This window comes from Salvia hispanica, chromosome 2 (assembly GCF_029641045.1).
Source record: "Salvia hispanica isolate PSC_SH4W2 chromosome 2, Shi_PSC_v1, whole genome shotgun sequence".
In the NCBI taxonomy this organism is placed as follows: domain Eukaryota; kingdom Viridiplantae; phylum Streptophyta; class Magnoliopsida; order Lamiales; family Lamiaceae; genus Salvia; species Salvia hispanica.
Genome location: NC_142693.1, coordinates 15,588,316 through 15,609,209, shown reverse-complemented (window position 1 = coordinate 15,609,209; position 20,894 = coordinate 15,588,316). Strand labels below are relative to the sequence as shown.

The window sequence follows — 20,894 nt, the reverse complement described above, 5'->3', positions numbered from 1 at the left end:
ATGAGTACCTAGGCCTAGTTAAGGAGTTCCACACGAAAGATTCGAATACTAGTCTAATTAATATTGGATGCAAATTGTTGAAAGAGAAAGTGTCCGACTTCGGAGTGATGCTGGGTATGCTTGAGCTCCCCCATAAAAACTGTTTCTTTATAAATTCAAATTGGACTCTAAGAGCATCTTCAGTGCTACGAACTTCCCATCGCCCTTCCCGTCGGACTTCCCAAAAACACCTCATGTCACGTCATAAGGACTTCCACCCTCTTGCCACGTCATAAGGACTTCCCACCGCACAATCCGGACTTCCAATTGCCCTTCCCGCGCAAACTTCCCGCAATAAAAAAATTCATAAATTCACAAATATGCAATTTACGTTACGGAATTAAATTTTCGAGCCGTATATATAGAGTTTTTTTTTTTTTAAATAAAAAATGGGAAGTCCGCGCCGGACGTCCGCGACTCGCCACAATGGCGCCCTTCGCGGCGGACGTCAGCACGCCCCTCCCGTGTCCTCAAGGGACGTCCGCGTCCGCCCCTCGCCGCCCCAATAGCGGACTTCCCGTGCGCCCTTCCACGAAGCCTCTCCGATGTCCGACAGGAAGGGTGCCATTGGAGATGCTCTAAGTTATGGCTTCGCCAATTTCCAAATTGAACTTTATAAGGAATCATGTCATCAAGGCTTCGAACGTGTGCCTCTTAGATTCAATGTAGCCATAATCATCAATCATAGTAGTATGTAATTTTAAATAAAATTTAAAAGAAAAGACTAAAGGAAAAGGAAGGGAAAGAGTGTCGGTGGAATAACCTTAAAATTTAGTTTATGATTTTAGCACAAAATTTTTTGAGGACATTTCGAACAACATAAATTTCGCTTTTCTATTCTTTTATTTCACTGTATATAAAGTATTGTCGTGAGCGATACTTCACCTGTAATAGAAGTGAATTAGGATTATTGTCGAATGTTCACTTCTTTTAGTTTTGGGGTGTGATGTGGTCAACATATAATGTTTTAGCACATAATTATGTATAGAGTAGGAATTACGTATAGAATTGTGAATTATGACCCTTTATAATTCTTATCTAATGGTACGTATCTAACAAGCAAATCTTGTTGTCCAACCCAATAATGTGATTGTAAATTTGTAATTGCGAGTTTAAGAATCGGAACAAAATCTCTATTTTAATTTGCACTATAATTTGGACCTATGATTATTTTATACTCCTTATTTTGCACTTTTATTTAATATATTATTGTTAAGGATAAACATTTTACAGTTATGAGTTATGAAGGATACATAGGAAAGTTAAAGTTGGGTGCTTAACTTGCTTAGGGCATCCACGATGGGACGTCCTAAGCGACACCCTATGCACCACCACGTTATCATTTTATCCTCCTTCTATTCCACCTGCAGTGGGACGGACTATAGCCCGTCCTAAGCATTTCACTATTTTGTATTTATATTTTTATTATGTTTGCAAATGTAAATACAAATAATAAATAAATAAAAACAACACAATTAAAGAGAAATTCTAATTTTACTTAATTAAAAAACAGTTATAAAATAAGAAATAAAAAAAAGCACTAAATACTAGGGGTGCTTAAACGGTTCTCCGGTTCTTGGTTAACCGGAATCGGAACCGGAACCGACCGGTTAATTGAGGAACCGGAACCGGAAAATCCGGTTCCGGTTCCAACTTTTTAAATAACACCGGTTCCTAACCGGGAACCGGATTATAATTCAATTTTATTTTTTTATAATCTAATATACTAAAAAATCTAATTTATTGAATTAATTTTGAATTAAAGTAAAATAGTTTGAAACATTGAGTGATTTTTAGATTTAAATGTTTAATCTGTGATACTTTGAATCTATAATTATTTCCCTAATCCATTTTTTATGAACTAACTATAATGAGTAGAACATCATAAGTTTGTTTTTAGTTTTCAAAAGAACTTATACAAATACAATATCATTTCATATGATACATTTATTACAAATTTATGTAACAATTCATTTAACATACGATTTTAACATATTTGTGAATAATTTATTAAGTGTTCCGGTATAAACCAAATAGTCACAACAATATCAATTAGTATTGAAAATTCCAATGAATACTATGTTTAGCCAAAAAAGGGAAAATGAAATTCAATTTTAAAACTCATTTGTTTTTAAAAAATTGCTAAAGTTTAGAACTCCTATTTTTGTATTAGTAAAAAATTGCTAACATAAACTAGTCCGACCCAACCTACTACACTTGGCATCACTCTTATCCATATATGAATATTATTGTATTGTTGGTTTGTATTTTGTGTATTTATTTTAATTTTTAGGTATTATTTGTTATAATTATAGATGTTGGATTATTATTTTTTTAGTATTAAACTATTTAAAATTATAAATAAATTCGGATTAAAATTACACATCGGTTCCGGTTCGGAACCGGAATCGACCTGTTCTTAACCGGCCGGTTCCAAACCGGAACCGATCGGTTCCGGTTCCGGTTCCGGTTCTTAAATTTATGAAAATTTAAAACCGGTTAACCGGTCAACCGGTCCGATTAGAACCGGTACCGGCCGAATAAGCAGGCCTACTAAATACAAAAAAAGGAGGCTAGTCTAGAGAAGTCCCAACTTGCGGCTGAGGCCATCGATCATCCGCTGGATGCCCTCGATTTGAGCCGGGTTGGTCGCCTGCATGAGGGCGTGCGCGGCCAACAACGCCCGGTAGTCGGAGGAGGCCGCCAAATCCGCGTACGCATGGGCCGCGGTCGAAGTCGCGGACGGCGTCGAACTCGGGGTCGGCGACGGGGCTTGCTCAGGCGACGCGACGGAGGAGGATGTGGCCTTGCCCTAGCCCTTGGCAGCCTTGACGCCAGGGGGACGCCGGGAGGACATCGGTGTGCCGGAACTCTCATCCTCGAACACCGGACTGTTGAGGTCCATCGGAGACGTGCCGCTATCGCTACTTGTATAATCATTGAAGGTGCGCTTCGACGCCCTCCTCCTCGCCGCCGTCGATTGGGGAATCACACCACCAACGAACTTTTGCTTGTCCCTCAAGAGCGCCCAGGACTGGTAGTGCTTGAAATCGCCATACAATGAAATGTACGACTGCATCGCTTTGTCCCGCACATCCACGAGACTTTCGCCACTGGCCTGCTCCCTCTCGCACTTCTCGTACTCTGCCGCGAACAAATTTACCTGCTTCTTTATTTGATCCCAGTGCTTGCGGAGCTGCTCCCTGTGGCGCTTGTACGCGTTCGCCGGCTTGGCCGCGTTGTATTTCTCGGCGATGCGCTCCCAATACGCAGCCACCCTCTGGTTGTTGGCGTACACCGGATCCTCTGAAACATCAATCTAACATCTCGTCAAGACGATGGATTCGGGGTCGGAGTAGTTCGTCCTTCCCGGGGCGAACTCTTCACATACCTCCGTTGTAGGCAACTTCTGGGCTCGTGCCTTGGTCCGCTTCTTCTTGGAGGCGGACCCAGAAGCGGAGGGACGGTGTGGAGACAGTTCCATGTCGGACAGCCCGTATGAGTGGGTGGAAAAGTCGGGATCGTACTCGGCGTTGTTGTCGAATGGCCGGTATTCATCGGGTTCTGTACCCGGCCATCGTGCACCACCGAACATCGGACTATTCGGATAATCTCCGGAATCCATTTTGCTTGAAAATGTAGTGAATTTGATGAGAGTGAAGTGAGAAAAATGAAGTGAAAGAGGAATATATAGGTTTTGAAAATTTAATAAAATAAAAAAAAAAACCGCGTCGCATCGTCCGTGACCCATCGTCCGCCTCGTCCACAGTGGCGGACGATGCGACGGACGATGGGTATCCTCCGCGCATCGTCCGCTGACGATGTATCGGGCGCGGACGATGGGTTACCCATCGTCCACGATGCTGCAGTGGCGGACGATGCGACGGACGATGTCGTCCGTCGCATCGTCTGCCCCATTATGGATGCCCTTAATGCATAATGAATATCGACTATTTGGAATTAATGCTAAAGACAATATATTCTTTCTAGTTTATTTTAATTTACGTCCTTGAAGTAGTGTGAGTGCCGTGACACGTGTTATTGTGTTTGACTATACATCGTCCGTCGCATCGTCCGCCCCATTGCGGATGCCATTAATGCATAATGAATATCAACTATTTGGAATTAATGCTAAAGACAAGATATTCTTTCTAGTTTATTTTAATTTACGTCCTTGAAGTAGTGTGAGTGTTGTGACATGTGTTATTGTGTTTGACTAGTTGGTAGATTAAATACTTTCTCCTTCTATAAACCTAAGATCATTTTCATATTTGAAGAAATGTAATAATAAAAAATAGTAGAAAAAGTCATTGAAATATAAGTTTTATTATTAAAAATAGTAAAAAAAATTAAATGGGACAATTATTCATTGACGGACGAAAATGACAAATTGGAACAATTAATGGCGCATGGAGGAAGTAAAAGACTAGTTGCAGATATGGTCCAAATATTTAATGTTTCACTCATTCCAAAGTAGTTGAGTCATATTTTTTCGGGACGTCCAAATGTAGTTCAATCGTTTTGTTTTTTTAACAAAATACTTTATCCTCTTCTATTTTACTCTAACATTCTCTCTCATGCTTTATTTTATTTTTCTACTTTATTCTCTCTCCCCTTTAACCTTTATCAATTTTTTAAACAAACTCTGCTCTTATACTATGTTGAATAAACTATATATATGCTATTTATACTATCATAATTTAGGGGTGTCAAATAGGTATCAAGAATACCCGATCCAACCCGACCACCCACACGGGTAATAGATACCCGATACTCGTAAAACTCATTATAGATCTAACTATTTCTAAAGTTTTCAATTTTTTCTCTTGGATACGCCTTTATGTTGAGGCGTATTGGTGCAATCTTGGGTTTAGATTCTTGTTACTGACAAATAGTTCAAAAACTCATCACTAAAATATTATCCCCTTTGATCAAATCATAGATACTTTCTCCGTCCGCGAATAGGAGTCACATTCCTATCCGGCACGGGTTTTAAAAACAAGTTAAGAAAAGTGGGTGGAAGAAAGTTAGTGGAATATGAGTCTCAGTTGTATATACTATTAATTTTAAATTATATGTGAGTGAAATGAGTTAGTGGAATGTGGGAGCCTCTTTACCATTTATAGTTATTATGAACTGAGACTCATATTCGTTGACGGACCAAAAATGAAAAAACGGGATTCCTATTCGCGGATCGAGAGAGTACTTGATAGTCTTACCATGAATGTTCATCACAAGTACCCTGAATTCCTTGAATTTCTGAAATGATGACTTGTGACACATCAAACAAACATATACGTATTTAGTGCAATCTATGAAGGTGATCAATTACATTTTATCATCTCTAGTTTGAGTTGACATTGGACTGCATAAATTATATGAATGTTCTCTGGTACTTTCTTGACCCTATGGCTTATTCCATGTGACATTGAAGGATCTTTTGATCATTTTGCCTTCCAAATAGGATTCCCATGTATTGATAGGATCTATTTTTAAATCGTTCATCTCTTGAATCCTTCTTAGGTTAGCATGACCAAATTTAATGTGTCATAAGTACGTTTCATTGATCGACACGACTTTGACGCTACTTTTAACGACAATAATATTACACTGACACTTCAATAATGAAATCCTAACTCCGTTATTGACTATGCCCCTTTATTTAGATGTTGAATTTTTTAGTCTACACGCAATAGGCCTAGAGTTAAGATCTCACACTTTCCTTTCCAATTTCGAAGTTAAAAAATACTCCATTTGTCCCACAATAAGACTCACATTATGTGTGAGCATGAGTTTTAAGAAATGTAAAGAATAGTGTGTTGAAAAGTTAGTTGAATATGGGTTTAACTTTTTTATACTGCTTTTATAATAAAATGTAAGTGAAATAAGTTAGTGGAATGTGAGACCTACTTACCATTTTTGGTAAAAGTTAAATGTGATTCTTATTGTGGGACGGACTGAAATGGTAAAATGTGATTCTTATTGTGGGACAGAAGGAGTAAATCTTACTTAGAATTAAAACATCTTCGTTAAGGGTATATAGACTACAGTAATCCTGTCTGAACACATCCATCATTTCTGATTTTTTACTTTCTCTTCCATCAGTAGATGTCCCATTTTTTATCGGTTCGGGTTTTAAGAAATTGTTTGACTTTGTAAAAAAAATTAATAGAAAAAATTAGTGGGATGTGATTGAAAAAAAAGAAAAATAAGGCATTTAATTTTGGACAAATGTAGTATTTTGCTCGAGTAAACCTGACTTTCCTATCCTACTTGTTGTACAACAGAAATTGTTTCCATCGTGTTAAAAATTTATACTACTATTGCTAAGCGAGATGATATTTTTGTAGTCAGTTCCCAATAAAAACGTAAAAATGTTGTTGTCAAGATTGAAATGAGAAATTAATCATACAACTGAGAAATTACAGGAATTGATAAAGATAATACATTTCGCCACATGTCACCATCAGTCTGATTGCAATGTCATATACAGCGACATATTTTTGACAATGTGTGATCAAAATATCATTTAACCTATTGGTTTCCAATAGTGTCCATTGACCATTGTCTTAGATGAAATAGGTCCATCATATGTATAAAAAATTTAAAACATTAAAATAAAATATTAATCCGTCATTATGAAATATACCGGACATTTAAGAAAAAAACATTCATACTTTAAATTTTTTTACGTGTAGATGAGCTGGAGATAGGATGTGAAAATCAATGAAAAAGTAGGAGAATATTTAAAATAATATAAAGAGAAAAGAGGAAAATGAAATGTGATAAAAACGGCATCAACAAGGAAAAAAGTGTCGGCCTCGGCAAGCACGAAAAGCATCAAAATGGGAAGAAAAGATATTTTAGACAAAAAAGAGGGAGAGGAACGTGGTCCTTTAGCCCAAGCACTACGCAGTCATCATCCTCCATTTATTTCCAAAAGCACATAAAATAAAAAGGGATCATTCCATCCATACCCCCATCTGATTTTCTCCATTAATATATAGTATCATTTTCATGAATACCATATATCTAATACCTCCATTATATATCATTTTCATGAATACTATATCTAATACCTCCATCTTATAAAAATAGACTACTTGAAAATGACACGAGCTTTAAAACAAAATTAGCAAAAATAAAAGTAGTTAAAATAATATTAGTGAACGATAGAGTCTATATTAATGAATCTGAGTGAAGTGAGTTAGTGAAATGTAGGACCTATTTACGTAAAAGTGAAATGTGACTCTTTTTGTGGGACGGACCGAAATGACAAAAATGTCTTTTATTGTAGGAGGGAGGGAATAAAATGCAGTATCACTTTAAGTAATAAAAAAATGGTTAAGCCCCTATCATTAATAATTTATGCGTCCACGTAAATTAGGTGCTGGAATAAAGTGCAATAGTGTTTAGATGTTTTATTTTATATGTAAAAAATGATTTAATATAATTGGAATATTAAAAGAATAAGACTCACCCAATTGAGGAGTAGTAATACATATTCTTACGGGGGAAGGAAGGAGTATTATAACTCAACTTTACTAACAAAATTATTCTACTTGTCAATAACGAATTACACCTTTCAGTCGTAAAACTGTTAAATACTCGGAATATTTATACGGAAAAGTGCTGACTAAACAGCATCTAGATCTTGCAGCACTCCCAAGCTACCCTTTACAGTATACACTTCTCTCTCTCTCTCTCTGTGAATTTAGGAACAAAGACTAGAGATGAATAAGGTGAGAGAAAACAACATAAGAGAGATCACACGATGAAGGCTAATTGTATCATTAGCATTTTCTTGACCCTATCATTTGTTGCAGACTCCAAATTCATTGGTGAAGAGGAGAAAAACAACAGAAGGATTCTGCATCAACCACTCTTTCCATACACTTCATCTCCGCCGCCTCCGCCTCCTCCGTCTCCGCCTGCAGCTCCGGACCAAGACCATCCCTTCTTCCACGAGCTTCCGAATGGACCCCTGGTGGATCAGGGCCAGCAAACGCCATCCACCAGCAGCAGCAGCACTGCCGCGGCAACCCCACCCGTCCCCCGGCAGACCAATTCGATCAAGAAACTCGCCATCGCAGTCTCGTCTGCGATGCTGTCGCTGGCGATGCTGTCGGCAGTGGTGTTCCTTCTCTACAAGTGCCGCATCAAGCGTATGGATGAGTCGCAGAAGCTTGTTGGAGGGAATTCGCAAAGGATGAATGAGGAATCGAGAATGCCGCCATCGAATTTCCTGTACATTGGCACGGTGGAACCGTCTGCCACGAGCATAGCCAACGAGGCGAACGACGTGGCTGCCTCGCCCTACCGGAAACTGAACTCGGGGAAGCGATCTAGTCGTTATCGGCCGAGTCCAGACCTGCAGCCGCTGCCGCCACTGACGAAGCCTCCGCTGCCGCAGCCTCCGAGCATCAATTCGCCGCCACCGATGTCGTCTTCCGACGACGAGAGCCACGACACCAACTTCTACACTCCACAAGGGTCATCGATGAGCAACGAGTCGCCTAGCTCCCGCCACAGCTACTGGACTAACAGCATTAGCCACACTAATCGAGTTGCTCATTCCAAGAGAACTTCACCTAAATCTCGCCTCTCAGCGTCATCTCCGGATAAAAAGCCAGTGATAATCCCCTCCATCAAGCAGTCGGTGCCGCCTTCTCCGCCACCACCGCCGCCAAATTCTTCATTGCAGCCCAGCAAATCAATATCATTCACTCCCAAAAGGACCAAATTTGCACGACCTCCACCACCACCAGATATGGCACGGCTCCAAGCAATAAGTGATGATGATCAACAGACATCTGTAATCCCAGCTCCAGCTCCACCCCCACCCCCACCGCCGCCGCCCCCTCCTCGTCCTCCATCGCTGCCACCACAGCTGTCATCTATCCCGAAAAAATTTGGAGATGTACAACAATATACACCACCACCATTTTCCAATAAAGTGATAAAACTACAGTCAAAGAATACTAGCCCCAAATCAAACCAGAGTCCTACTAAAGGTGTTAGTTTGACAGAGGAAGTAGATATAGAGGACAAGAGTGGATCTAAACCAAAACTGAAGCCTCTGCATTGGGACAAAGTACGAGCCAGCTCAGACCGAGCCACAGTTTGGGACCAGTTGAACTCCAGCTCCTTCCAGTAAGTGGATATATGCTTTTCTTGTATGTGTAGAACGATACTCATGTGGATTGTGTACTGCAGGTTGAATGAGGATGCCATGGAGTCGCTTTTCGGATTCAATTCTGCAAATTCAGTCGCAAAAGATGCAACTAAAAAGTCAGCTACGGAGCAGGAGATCAGAGTGTTGGATCCGAAGAAGTCCCAGAACATCGCGATCCTATTACGTGCATTGAATGTCACAAAAGAAGAGGTTGCTGAATCACTTCAAGATGGTATGCTACACTCTTTCGCCTTTCTGAAGTTATAGTGTTCTATAAGTGGATTCGATAAAATAGTTATCTCGATAAGAAGTGATATGGTTAGGTGAGGAATAAAATTTCATGTAGTACTAGTAAAGAAAGACAGAGTTGAGGATATTTGCATCTGAAAGAGAGCATTCTCATTTTAAAATTGAATGCATATCCAGTCATAGAATACTGATATTAAGAAGAAAAACTAGCCCCCTCATTATTGCCAGAAAATTCATAGTATTTTTAGGGGGGGGGGGGTCTTTACTTTGAGTGAAAGCCTGATAGGAAGATTAATAAAAACAATCCAAGCTAATCCACTGCTTAATTTGATGGATTAAGTAATTTTGAGCTTGTTTATACTATCTTATCCTTCAAAGAGCAATCCTATGTTTTATCAATTAATCCTCTCACTTTAAGTAAAAACTCCTATAGTGAATAGCATGCATGACTAGTGACTCTTTCTATCATCCAATTTATTAGCTACACCATGTTCATTCATTCATTCATCCACCTAAGAGTTTCATGCGAGCAGATCTTAGTCGTTCTCATGGAACCTTCATCACCACTCACTAGAAAATATAAAGGCCTCATCAAATATATATATGACACCTGATGCTTTACAGATAATTATTCACTCTCTTGTTCCTCGACCTCTTCCTGACATAAAATATTGTAAGAGAAATCAAAGTGAACTAATATAGCTAGATAACTAAAATACTATAAATGTGAGTATTTATGATTCTCTGTTAACATTGTATACTAAAATTGAAGTCCAACAGAAGAAACTGAATTTCTATAGGAGATTTGAAACAAAACAAAAAAAACCTAAGCAGCTGGGGAGAAGGGTTAATAATGTCACTCCCTCTGAATGTAATCTGGGAGACCATATGGCATCAAAGACACAAACACTTTGATAAATAACAAGTATGCATCTTTCTTGGAGTCGAAGTTCAACCCATCTACTTCAAACATCTTTAATATAGTAAAGATTTTAGCAATTAAACTGGCGTACTGGCAAATTGTTGATATTTGGGACACCGTGGTGTGCTACTTGTATTTTTGTAGTAGAATAGTGAGCATACAGCATAGCTAAAGAAACTTTATATTTCATCATTATACACCAGTAACTGTTATTTTGGTGCTGCAGGAAATCCAGAGGGATTGGGTCCTGAGCTCTTGGAGACTTTGGTAAAGATGGCACCAACCAAGGAGGAAGAGATAAAACTTAAAGACTACAAGGGTGAATGCTCGAAATTGGGGTCAGCAGAGCGATTCCTCAAGGCAATTCTTGATATTCCATTTGCCTTTAAAAGAGTGGAAGCCATGCTTTATAGAGCCAACTTCCACACAGAACTAACATACTTGAGAAAGTCTTTTCAAACACTAGAGGTAAGAGAATATTCTATTTGGTTATTGCAGTCACAAGTTATTGAATTAGTAAATCAATCAACTATATGTATTGACAGTAGTCATCAATCTAGAAATTTTAAATGAATGCGGACAATAGATGTAAAATCTTTCAACACATGGCTCATTTCATTATGCAGGAAGCAAGTAAAGAATTGAAGAATAGCCGCATGTTCCTAAAGCTGCTTGAAGCTGTTCTACGGACAGGGAACCGCATGAACGATGGCACAAATCGCGGTGATGCGAGAGCCTTCAAATTGGATACATTGCTTAAGCTAGTAGACGTAAAAGGAACAGATGGAAAGACGACCTTACTTCACTTTGTTGTCCAAGAGATAATCAGGTCAGAAGGCACAGATTCAGATCCAGCAAGTGAAACTAAAATGAATATCAAGTCCAAGGAAGAGGAGTTCAAGAAGCAAGGATTGCACATTGTGTCCGGGCTAAGCAAAGAGATCGGCAGTGTCAAAAAGGCAGCAGGAATGGACTCGGACGTACTGAGCAGCTATGTCTCTAAGCTTGAAATGGGACTCCAAAAGGTCAGATTAGTCATGCAATACGAGAGGCAAAGCACTCAAGGAAAATTCTTTGATTCAATGAAAGAGTTTCTTAAAGAGGCTACTGAGGAAATCACAAGAATTAAGGACGAAGAAAGGAAAGCCCTGTCGCTGGTGAAAGAGGTAACAGAGTATTTTCATGGAAATGCTGCGAAAGAGGAGGCTCATCCTTTCAGGATTTTCATGGTCGTGCGAGACTTTCTGTCTATACTGGATAATGTGTGCAAAGATGTTGGGAAGATGCATGATAGAGCAACAGTTGGGGCCGGGAGATCATTCCGGATGCCAGCAACTGCATCGTTGCCAGTACTCAATAGATACCACATGCGTCCAGACACGAGTCCGTGGGAGGATAGCATGTAACTTAGCACCTGTTAATCGATCCATCGATGGACACTTGATCAAGGGATGCTTATGGAGTAAAATGAGTGCCGGAACAAGCAACATGTACATACCACAGCCCAACTAGCTTGGTAGACCATGAAACTGCAAAAAATAGGTCGAAATTTACAGAATCTATAGGCCGAAAGAACTCAACGAGCAGCAGAATTTTTGAACGATATATAAGTGCAATATCTAGCGAAACTATAGCAAACAGAGGCTTCGTTAATTTGTTATCTAAGGCTTCATTTCATTTCATTATATACATAAATATTGATCTGGAAACCAGATGCATAGAAAATTTACTGCCATGCAATTTATCAGTTCAATCAATCGGAAGCAAAAATCAAAACATAGAGTAATGTAATTTGTAGAGAAGGCAAAGACGTATGACCTGAAGGTGTATGATGAAACGCCGCAGTTGGAATTGCACTCAAATCCGATGCAGACTGGTGAATAGCAGCATGATGTGAATGTTTTTGACCAAAATCTTACTAAAATTGTGCATATATTTAGACGAACATAATATCATAAGGTGATTTGAAAATTAAATCCAACTTCCATGTACTTGCATTTTATACTCATTTTTCAGCCTAACATCCTTCTTAGGTATTTTATTTCCTATCTAATTTTTATTACTTGCTTCTGGTTTCGTTATATAAAAGTTGTAACCATGAAGGACACTAGATGGATTAGAACGTCCAAGTGCTTTGTTTCAATTGAACAAATATATGCCCCTTCTATTATATTGAACTCGCGAGACGAAATAATGCTATGCTGAAGCTATATTCGTCTTTTCAATAATGAAAAAATATATAGGTATATCTATTGACAAAAGGGATATATTATCAAGGATATATACAATTACAAATATGAATTGAGCTAAAAGTGAGCTAATACAAGAGAAGGGATAGTATCAATTATATCATCTTCCATTCCCTGTTTTATGTTGAATCCAAAGAGAGGAAAGGGGCTCCAGTTATACTCTTTGATCTCACTATTTTCTTCACCAAAATTCTCCATCTAACATCTTCTTTTTTGTTCTGTTTTCTTCTCTGCCTAAACTTTCTGCAATTCCAGAACTCGAATATTAGGAGATGCATCCAATAAGAACAATAGTTAGTAACATCATCCAACAAAATCTAAAGGTGAAACAAGAAATTACCTGCACAATGGCACTCTGCAATCGTCCGGACTGGGGCAAAGACGCGAGTGCAGTTCCAAGATTCGCCACATTCGCTTGCATTGGCTGCATCCACCGGTGCCTCTCGTTTTGCATCCAGCAAAGTGGCGAACGAGTGCTTCAAGGCCCTTACAAGCTGAGTATTCACAAGGGCCTTGATCATTGCATAGAGCCTTGTCGTGTGGCCCAATAGTCTGGCAGCCATCTCTGCATATGTGAACTAACGCCTCCATTGCTTCGTACAGCTGCATGTACATCTTCTTCTCGTCCTGCTTCCTCTTCCTGTCCTTTTGTATCTGAACAAGTTTTGAATGTTCCTTGGTAGTTAGTTAGTTAGCACACATGAAACAGAAGATATCATTCACTTTGTGAATATTTCTGTTACTTACAGCGTCTTCATCAGCCAAAGACTCCATCAGTTCCTTCTCTAGGACTGGATGGCTCGTTCTCATGTCCTGCCACCCATCCGTGGCTTGAACTGCCTTGATGTTCGTTACAATGAAGCGATGGCACATGATGCTCAGGCGAGGAGCATCACACAGCAAAGCAAGTTGAAAGATATCAACCACATTCTCACTGTTGATCAGCTTCGTCTCCAGCCAATGCTCACATAGACGTTTTAGCTGACCAACGGCATATGCATGTGACAGCACCAACAAATGCATTGCGAATTCCCTCATCTTTTCTTCTTCGTAGCTACAACAGTAAAACAGATTGGTGAGCAAGATGTATGCACATAACTACGCTGATTTTTCTTGTTAGACCTATTTTCTCGTTCCAGTATCATTAATACGAATCACATGTATGTTTATGTTGTCGTCCATACGCAGATGGATGGCACATAAACTGTAAACGAGGAATACTCTAACAAAGAAATACTCTGAATAATTAGAAATGATGAAACTATCTAACAAAAAGTGACTTCATATTTGCACTACAACGGTTGAAGCAACTATGATTGAACAGAAATGATGAATCAATTCGGTGTTATATACCATGATGAATACAAGAATCGGATGAAAACACGAACTGCTTCGGATGGAACCCCGGGAATTAGGATTGATGGCCGTTTCCTCTGACCTCGGCCTTTCAATTTGGTCAGCATAGCCTTGAAGACTGGAGAAGCCATGCCCTGCATTCACCAAATCAACTTAACAAACTTGATCCATTTAACTTTCACATAACACAACCATTTAATCAGTGCATATATATAAATTTATGTGTGTGTATCTTGAAAAACTCACAAGAATACTGGCGTGTGCATAGATGATGCCACCATCTTCAGTCGAAACGGAGATATCAGCTCGGTAGGCCTCATCGAAGAGACGATCCAACGAAGTGTTTACAGCATTGTGAGCACAGAAGCAATTCTCCCTCTTCGTCAATCCACTTGTTAACAACCCTATTCTTTGAGAGGGGAATGGAGGTGGAAGGGGCAATGAACATTCTTGATTTTTGCAATTCATTTCACTTCTGCAAAAGAGAATAACACAACTAACTTCAAATTATGAAGAAATTCAGCACTTATGAACTACTACAAAAATAAATCAATTTCAGCTTGCAATAACAACTCATACACACATAAATCTCACTTTTCAACCCTATCCGAATCATTTAATCCAATGACGCAATCAGAACCCTAACCAAAATTAAATAAAATCTCTGGATCTTCACGATCCCAATAATCCGTTTTTCACACAAAAAAAGTGCATTAATTATAAAATCACGAATTATTTGAAGTTGTTCTTAGTAGATGCGGAGGTATGGATGATACAAAAAAAAGGAAATTCCAGCATTACCTCTCTTAATCCTTGCAGAGGAGAAAATGTATATACTGTCAAAATGAGAAATCTTGTAGTTGATGGTGGATCAAATAACCTTGCCTAAAAATCGCTGTTCTTGTACAATATTTGTAAAAATCAAATAACGAGATGATTAATATTCACGAGCCAATCTTTGAAGCATCAATTTAGAGTTATTATCAGTGTATCCTTGCAGCAAATGGATAAATTGGCTACTTGTTGAAAGAAATAGAGAGACGAAAATGTAGTGAGTTGCAAAGCTTAAAAATTGTGAATATATATATAGGGTGAAGGTGTGTATGAGCATATGGATAATTATAAAAGATGTGGAAATGATGTGGCAATTTGTCAGCTCCAACACAGGTGTTTTTCACCTTGCAAAATCGTGTGGTTTCAAAATCTACAATTTGTATTTTAATCACACTCATTACAAAAAGACATTCATATTTGCGGTTAGTTATCATTTCGCGACCCATTTGATTCCTTTTTGGGAATTTTTTAATGAGACTAATTGAAGTTGCATACAAACCAACAAGTTGGCAATTATAAATTGGACGCTTTAATGTTTGGATTATTAGTATTAATGTTTTATTCAAATTTCTGGTAGTATATATCCACAATAAAGAGAAACGATAATTCAAAAAGAAATGAAAAGAAATGGAGTACTAATACTGTAAATTTTCGTTTGAAACGATGTGGTAGAAATCAATCTGTTGTGCAATTTTACGTCCACCATTTTTTATTTCTTCTCAATTTAAAGTTTTATTTTTTTAATGTGTTTAATCGAGTGAAAGGAAATAAAGATAAAACTTCTGAGTTATGGCTGCCACGTCAGATAACAGATGTCCAGTATAATGTTGGCATCTATCAAGACATGTACTATAAACTGTATTTTATAGTACAATCATAATGTACGGTATATTTTTATAATGGAAAATAGGCCAGTCATAGACTAGTCTATTTCTCCTCCTGTAACATCATCCAACATTAAAATTCTTTCTGCCACATCATCAGGACAAGCAACTGGACATGCAATAGGCTAGCCGCAGGCTAGCAACATCATCAGCACTATTAAAAAAAACAACTATATTTACGAAATTAAACACAAAATACGGAATTAAATTTAAGACACATATACGGAAAAATTCGTTAATTTTATTTAAATAAAAAAAAATTACATTAACTAAAAATAAAAAAATTACATAATAAAAAAAAATGCAGGCTTCCACACACGAGCCCCCGCCCCACTCTACTCCTCGTCGCCGTCGCCGCCGTCCTCACCGCCACCGCCACCAGCTGCACCCCCGACATCTGAGCCCGCGTCTGATCCCCCAACTGTGCCGCGAAGGTATCCAAATCGACCCGCATACTCTCGAGCATTGAGTGAAGAAACCTCTTCTCCACGGGATCAGTTGCCTCCCTCCATTCGGCCAAGATCTTGTGCATCTGTTTGCGCGTTTGTTGACGTACATAGAAGGCGAGCTCGGCTGCCGACTTGCCAACATGGGGGATGCCAACTGGACCTCCTGGGACCTCTGGGCGACTCCCCTCGCTGCCCATTGCACTCTCCTCTGACCAATCGGGCGAGTGCGGCGAGCGAAGGATGGAGGGGACGGCTCCTCTGGAACATCCTCGGGGAGTTCGTGGGAACCGCCGCTGCTGCCGCTGTAATCACCGGCATAGTTTAGCCGCTGCTTCTTCGGCCAGCCAGCATCGACACCCGCTCGGAACTTCTCGGAATCCATCAGCACCAGATAGTAGTTCCAGTAGGTGAATTCCATATACAGGCCCGACACGGGGAAGGCTTTCTCCGCTATCCTCCTGCAATCCTCGTCAGTCTGGCCACTGGTCTTCATGCGGAGGATGTTGGTGTACAAGCCCGCAAATCGGGAGACTGCAGCCCTGATTCGCTCCCACCCCTTCCAGCACTCCTCCCCGGTGTATGTCTTCCTATGCGGGCAATTCCTCTTGTAGGCTGCTGCAATTTTAGCCCACATGTTGACGATCCTCTGATTGTTCGAAACGAGGGGATCATCACAAACAGACACCCAAGCCTTAGACAACGCAACGTTCTCATCATCCATCCACTTCCTCCGTACACTGTCGTCATCAGCCGGCTGCGACGACTCGCCTACCACTTTTTGCCCTTCTTCTTCTTCTTTGGTGCGCCCCGACCCTGCCCCGACCCTTGACCTACTCCCTCTGTCTGAATGGGAGTGTCTCTGAATCGAACGCCTGGTAACAAATCCTCTATGGAGAAAGTGTCATCTCCAGTGAATTGAGTCTCCAATGGGGTCGATGTGTGGGAAGACACAGTAAAAAAATCAAGAGTGGGGTGATAGACATTGTCCCCCCCGGGCGTCACGGGCTGCACCCCCGCTTGCCACCCCAGCATCATCTGTAGCATCTTCTGCATCCCGGCTCCCCAACCGGGCATCATCTGCATACCGAGTTGCATGTCCGGTACCCCCTGCCCACCGCCCTGTGGTATCATCTGCTGCCAAGGGTACATGTTGTAGTACCCGCGCCCATCTGCCCCCATCCCGCTCGTCGCTAGAGTAGACTCGTTGTTGTGATCCATTTCGCGTTATTGCTCTTGTACAGAAATTAAGAGAGAGAGAAAACTTGTTAAAACAAGTGGTGCGAATGAAAATGACGTGAAAATCGCGTATATATAGTGCTTTGAAAATTTAATTAAAAAAATAAAAATAAAAAATTGCGCTGGCCGATCGCCAGCCTACAATGGCGGCGAGCGGATCGGCCAGCGCCCGATAATCGGCGAGCGCTCGCCGGTTGCAATGGTTCGGCGAGCAAGCCGGCTAGCGCCGGGAATCGGTTAGCCGGTCGCTCGCCGATTATAGTGGATGCTCTAACACAAACAAAAACAGCATCTGAATTAATTTTTTGGAGAGTAAAGGCCAAAATTGGTCCTGAACATATGGTCATTTTACGTTTTTGGTCCTAAACATTATCTTTTGGATTTTGTTATCCTGAACATATGGAAATTTGATCATTTTGGTCCTCCGTCAACTTTTCCGTTAAAAACTAAGGGTTAATGGGTTTAGTCTCGATTTTGACCAAATTAAACTTTTAATTCTGAATTTTTACTTCCTAATTAATTTCCTAATTATTTTTACACTTCAATTTCATCTTCTTCTTTCCTTTTCCCCTCCCTCAAGACTCACTCTCTTCTTCCGGCAGATACTACCTCCTCCTCCTTCTCCCCCGCCCTAATCCCCTTCTCCCCTCTCCCCTCAAAATAGCGGTAATTAAATTGCAAAGTCGGAGCAAAAGGATTCTTCGGATGAAGAACCTATTGAAGAAGAAGAGAAAATACAATTAAACACATTTACAAAATCAAATCACAAATCTAATCGCAAAATTAGGTATGAAAAGAAATTACAGAGCTGATTCCAGCAGCGAAGAACGGAACATGACCTGGCTTAACTGTTGGGGTTTGTATACTAAAAGATGCTTCGAGCGTACATGCCTTTGTACAGTCAGCTTGTGCATGTATACGAGAAACGCCACGTCCACTTGTTTACCTAATTATGAGAATAAATAATATAATATAATGGTTTATTATTGAAATATGATAAACAAGTCTAAGGCTTTTTACTAAGAAGGTCAAGTAGGGAAATTCGATGAATCTCCTCATGAGTTTTCCAGTAGGGGATTGGCCAGATCTAATAAGAAGAAAAACGTATTCACAACCTAGATAGGCTTTGGCTACCTATTGGTACGGTTGCGGTGTTTGTGATAATTCTCTCTTACCTAAGACGAGATTAGTAACACTGGTGTGGTAAAGCACTAAAAGGATCTAATATGAAATGTATTCTTTATTGCTATCTACTTTAAGAATATATATTTCAGAAATTTTAGTATTTTCTAGTCTATGGAATTAATATCAATATTGTTTATTCAGTCATACGCCACTTTGACTTATCTAGGGGTGGGTCGATACGATATATCGTATCGAAAACGTTGTATCGTGTATCGTATCGAAAATATCGATATGAAAGAATTTCATATCGTTATTGTATCGATATTTCGATATATCGTACCGAAATTCGATATATCGTTAAATATCGATATATATCGAAATTTTCGATATATATCGAAAATATCGATATATCGAAAATTTTCGATATATATCGAAAATATCGATATATCGAAAATTTTCGATATATATATATCGATATTTTCGATATAAAACGATATATCGCGATATAAGGAAATTCATATCGTTATCGTATCGAATACTTACGATACGATATCGTATCGTATCGAAAATTCGATAATTTTTCTATATTTTTCAATACGATACGAGCGATATATCATTTTTTCGGTATTTTTCCTCAGCCCTACTTATCAATATGTGAGAGTTTGTATTTAACTCAAGTGCATGATATATTGGGTGGTAGTAATTGAATAACATGAAGGTATTGGAATATTATTTCATAGAATTTGCGTGCCCAGTGTGGTATGATTAAATCCCAAAGGGGTGATCCCCAAGAGGTGTTTGAAAAAGGAATTTATTATTCAGAAAACTGCGCAATTGGAATTTATTCCACGAATAATAAATAAAGTTTCAAACTAGAAGAACTCTTTGGAGAATTAATTTAATTCTAGTCACATAGCAGACAAAAGAATTAAATTGATGGATCAAGATAATCTTAAACGCGGAAAATATTATAAAATAAAATGGACCCAAGTTATTTGTAATTTGGTGATTTAGGTGGGAGTGCAATATTATTCTTTAGTGGAAAAAAATAATATTTCATTGATAATATATTAAATCATGGGTCATTTGATTTAATTAGTTAATTATCTAATGGGTGAGTCCAACACCTAAATCATTCCATGGATCCCCTTACTAGCCCATTAAGTCTATTATAAATAGTGAGGAGTATGGGAAACCCAAGAACACCAAAAGTTGCACCTCTCAACCCTAACCCTAGCCGCCACTAGCTTGGGCTCTCTCCCTCATTTGGCTCGATTTTCGAGCCTCCAAGAAAAAGGGGAGCTAGGGTTTTTGGTTTGATCTTGTCTTGTTCATTCTAATCCATAGAATTGAATCGAGATAGATAGTTTGGTGTAGTGTTTCTCCTAGATCTCTTCAAAGCTATTTGTTGATTATTCAAGATCCGCCCACACGGATGGATGATCAAGGACAAGGGAATAGTACGGAAGATACATGGTCGGTAAACTAGGGATCGCCTGGAGGTGCAGCAAGCAACGTCAATCCGATGTCAGATTATGAGGTAACATTTAATTCACGTCTAATATGCATGTTTATGTGAATATTTGATGTGTGTTCTATAGATCTATGTTTGTTGCATGAAATTGGAATCGAATGCATAATCACCTAAATAGATCCGTTAAGGACCTGTTTGTTTTCCGTGTCTTTCACTGCGGTAGCCCCAACAATTGGTATCAGAGCCAATTTTTAGGCTCTGATTATGTATTTGATTAATTGAATTTTTCAAAAATTGTAGTGTAAAAACTTGGGATTTTCGAAAATAATGCAATACATGTTATATGTTTATAATATGTGTTGGATCTATGTTTTTCTTGATTTTATTTTTAGATCCATGATATGATGTTCTAGATCGATGAAGAATATTATGAATCTTGAATTTTATTCAAGTTTTTCACAAAAATATTCGAGATCTATGGTGAACATCATTAGATCTATATATTCTTAATTGGTGTGTTATGGAATTATTTCCTAGAAATATACCTAAGGAAAAGACATAAGTTTTCAATTGTTTTATATACCTTAAAATTTCGAAAATTACATGTATAATAATTGGATGGATTTTAATTGGAATCTAATTCCTAGTTTGAATTTTGTCTTTAATATGATGTAGGTGAATTTTATTTCATCTAGATAACATCAGTTTAATTAAAGAAGTGAAAATTTCATTTGGCATTAACATGCTACTTAAATTCTAAATTATTAAAGTTTGAAATAGTTAATTGGGTTTTAATTGGAATTCAATTCCTAGTTTAATTTGAATTATATTTTTAATTTTGATGAAGGTGAATTTTTTTCATCTAGATAACATCAAATGTGATTCAAAGGTATGAAAATTCA

At 38.8% G+C, this 20,894-nt stretch overlaps 2 protein-coding genes across 2 annotated transcripts; one reads left to right on the top strand and one right to left on the bottom strand.

The window, feature by feature from the left end:
• Nucleotides 1-7,647: 7,647 nt before the first annotated feature.
• On the top strand, nt 7,648-12,094 carry LOC125202099 (formin-like protein 6). The gene is made up of 4 exons (XM_048100436.2): nt 7,648-9,192; nt 9,256-9,446; nt 10,612-10,853; nt 11,012-12,094. The coding sequence occupies exons 1-4, from the start codon at nt 7,814-7,816 to the stop codon at nt 11,789-11,791; spliced, it is 2,592 nt and encodes an 863-aa protein (XP_047956393.1). The 5' UTR covers nt 7,648-7,813; the 3' UTR covers nt 11,792-12,094.
• Nucleotides 12,095-12,635: 541 nt separating this feature from the next.
• LOC125216325 (BTB/POZ and TAZ domain-containing protein 4-like) lies at nt 12,636-15,048 on the bottom strand. The gene is made up of 6 exons (XM_048118021.2): nt 14,792-15,048; nt 14,237-14,465; nt 13,988-14,124; nt 13,382-13,688; nt 12,975-13,288; nt 12,636-12,877 (listed from the first exon to the last, which is right to left on the bottom strand). Exons 2-6 carry the CDS (start codon nt 14,456-14,458, stop codon nt 12,754-12,756), a joined length of 1,104 nt encoding a protein of 367 aa, XP_047973978.1. The 5' UTR covers nt 14,459-14,465; nt 14,792-15,048; the 3' UTR covers nt 12,636-12,753.
• Between the last annotated feature and the right edge of the window lie 5,846 nt (nt 15,049-20,894).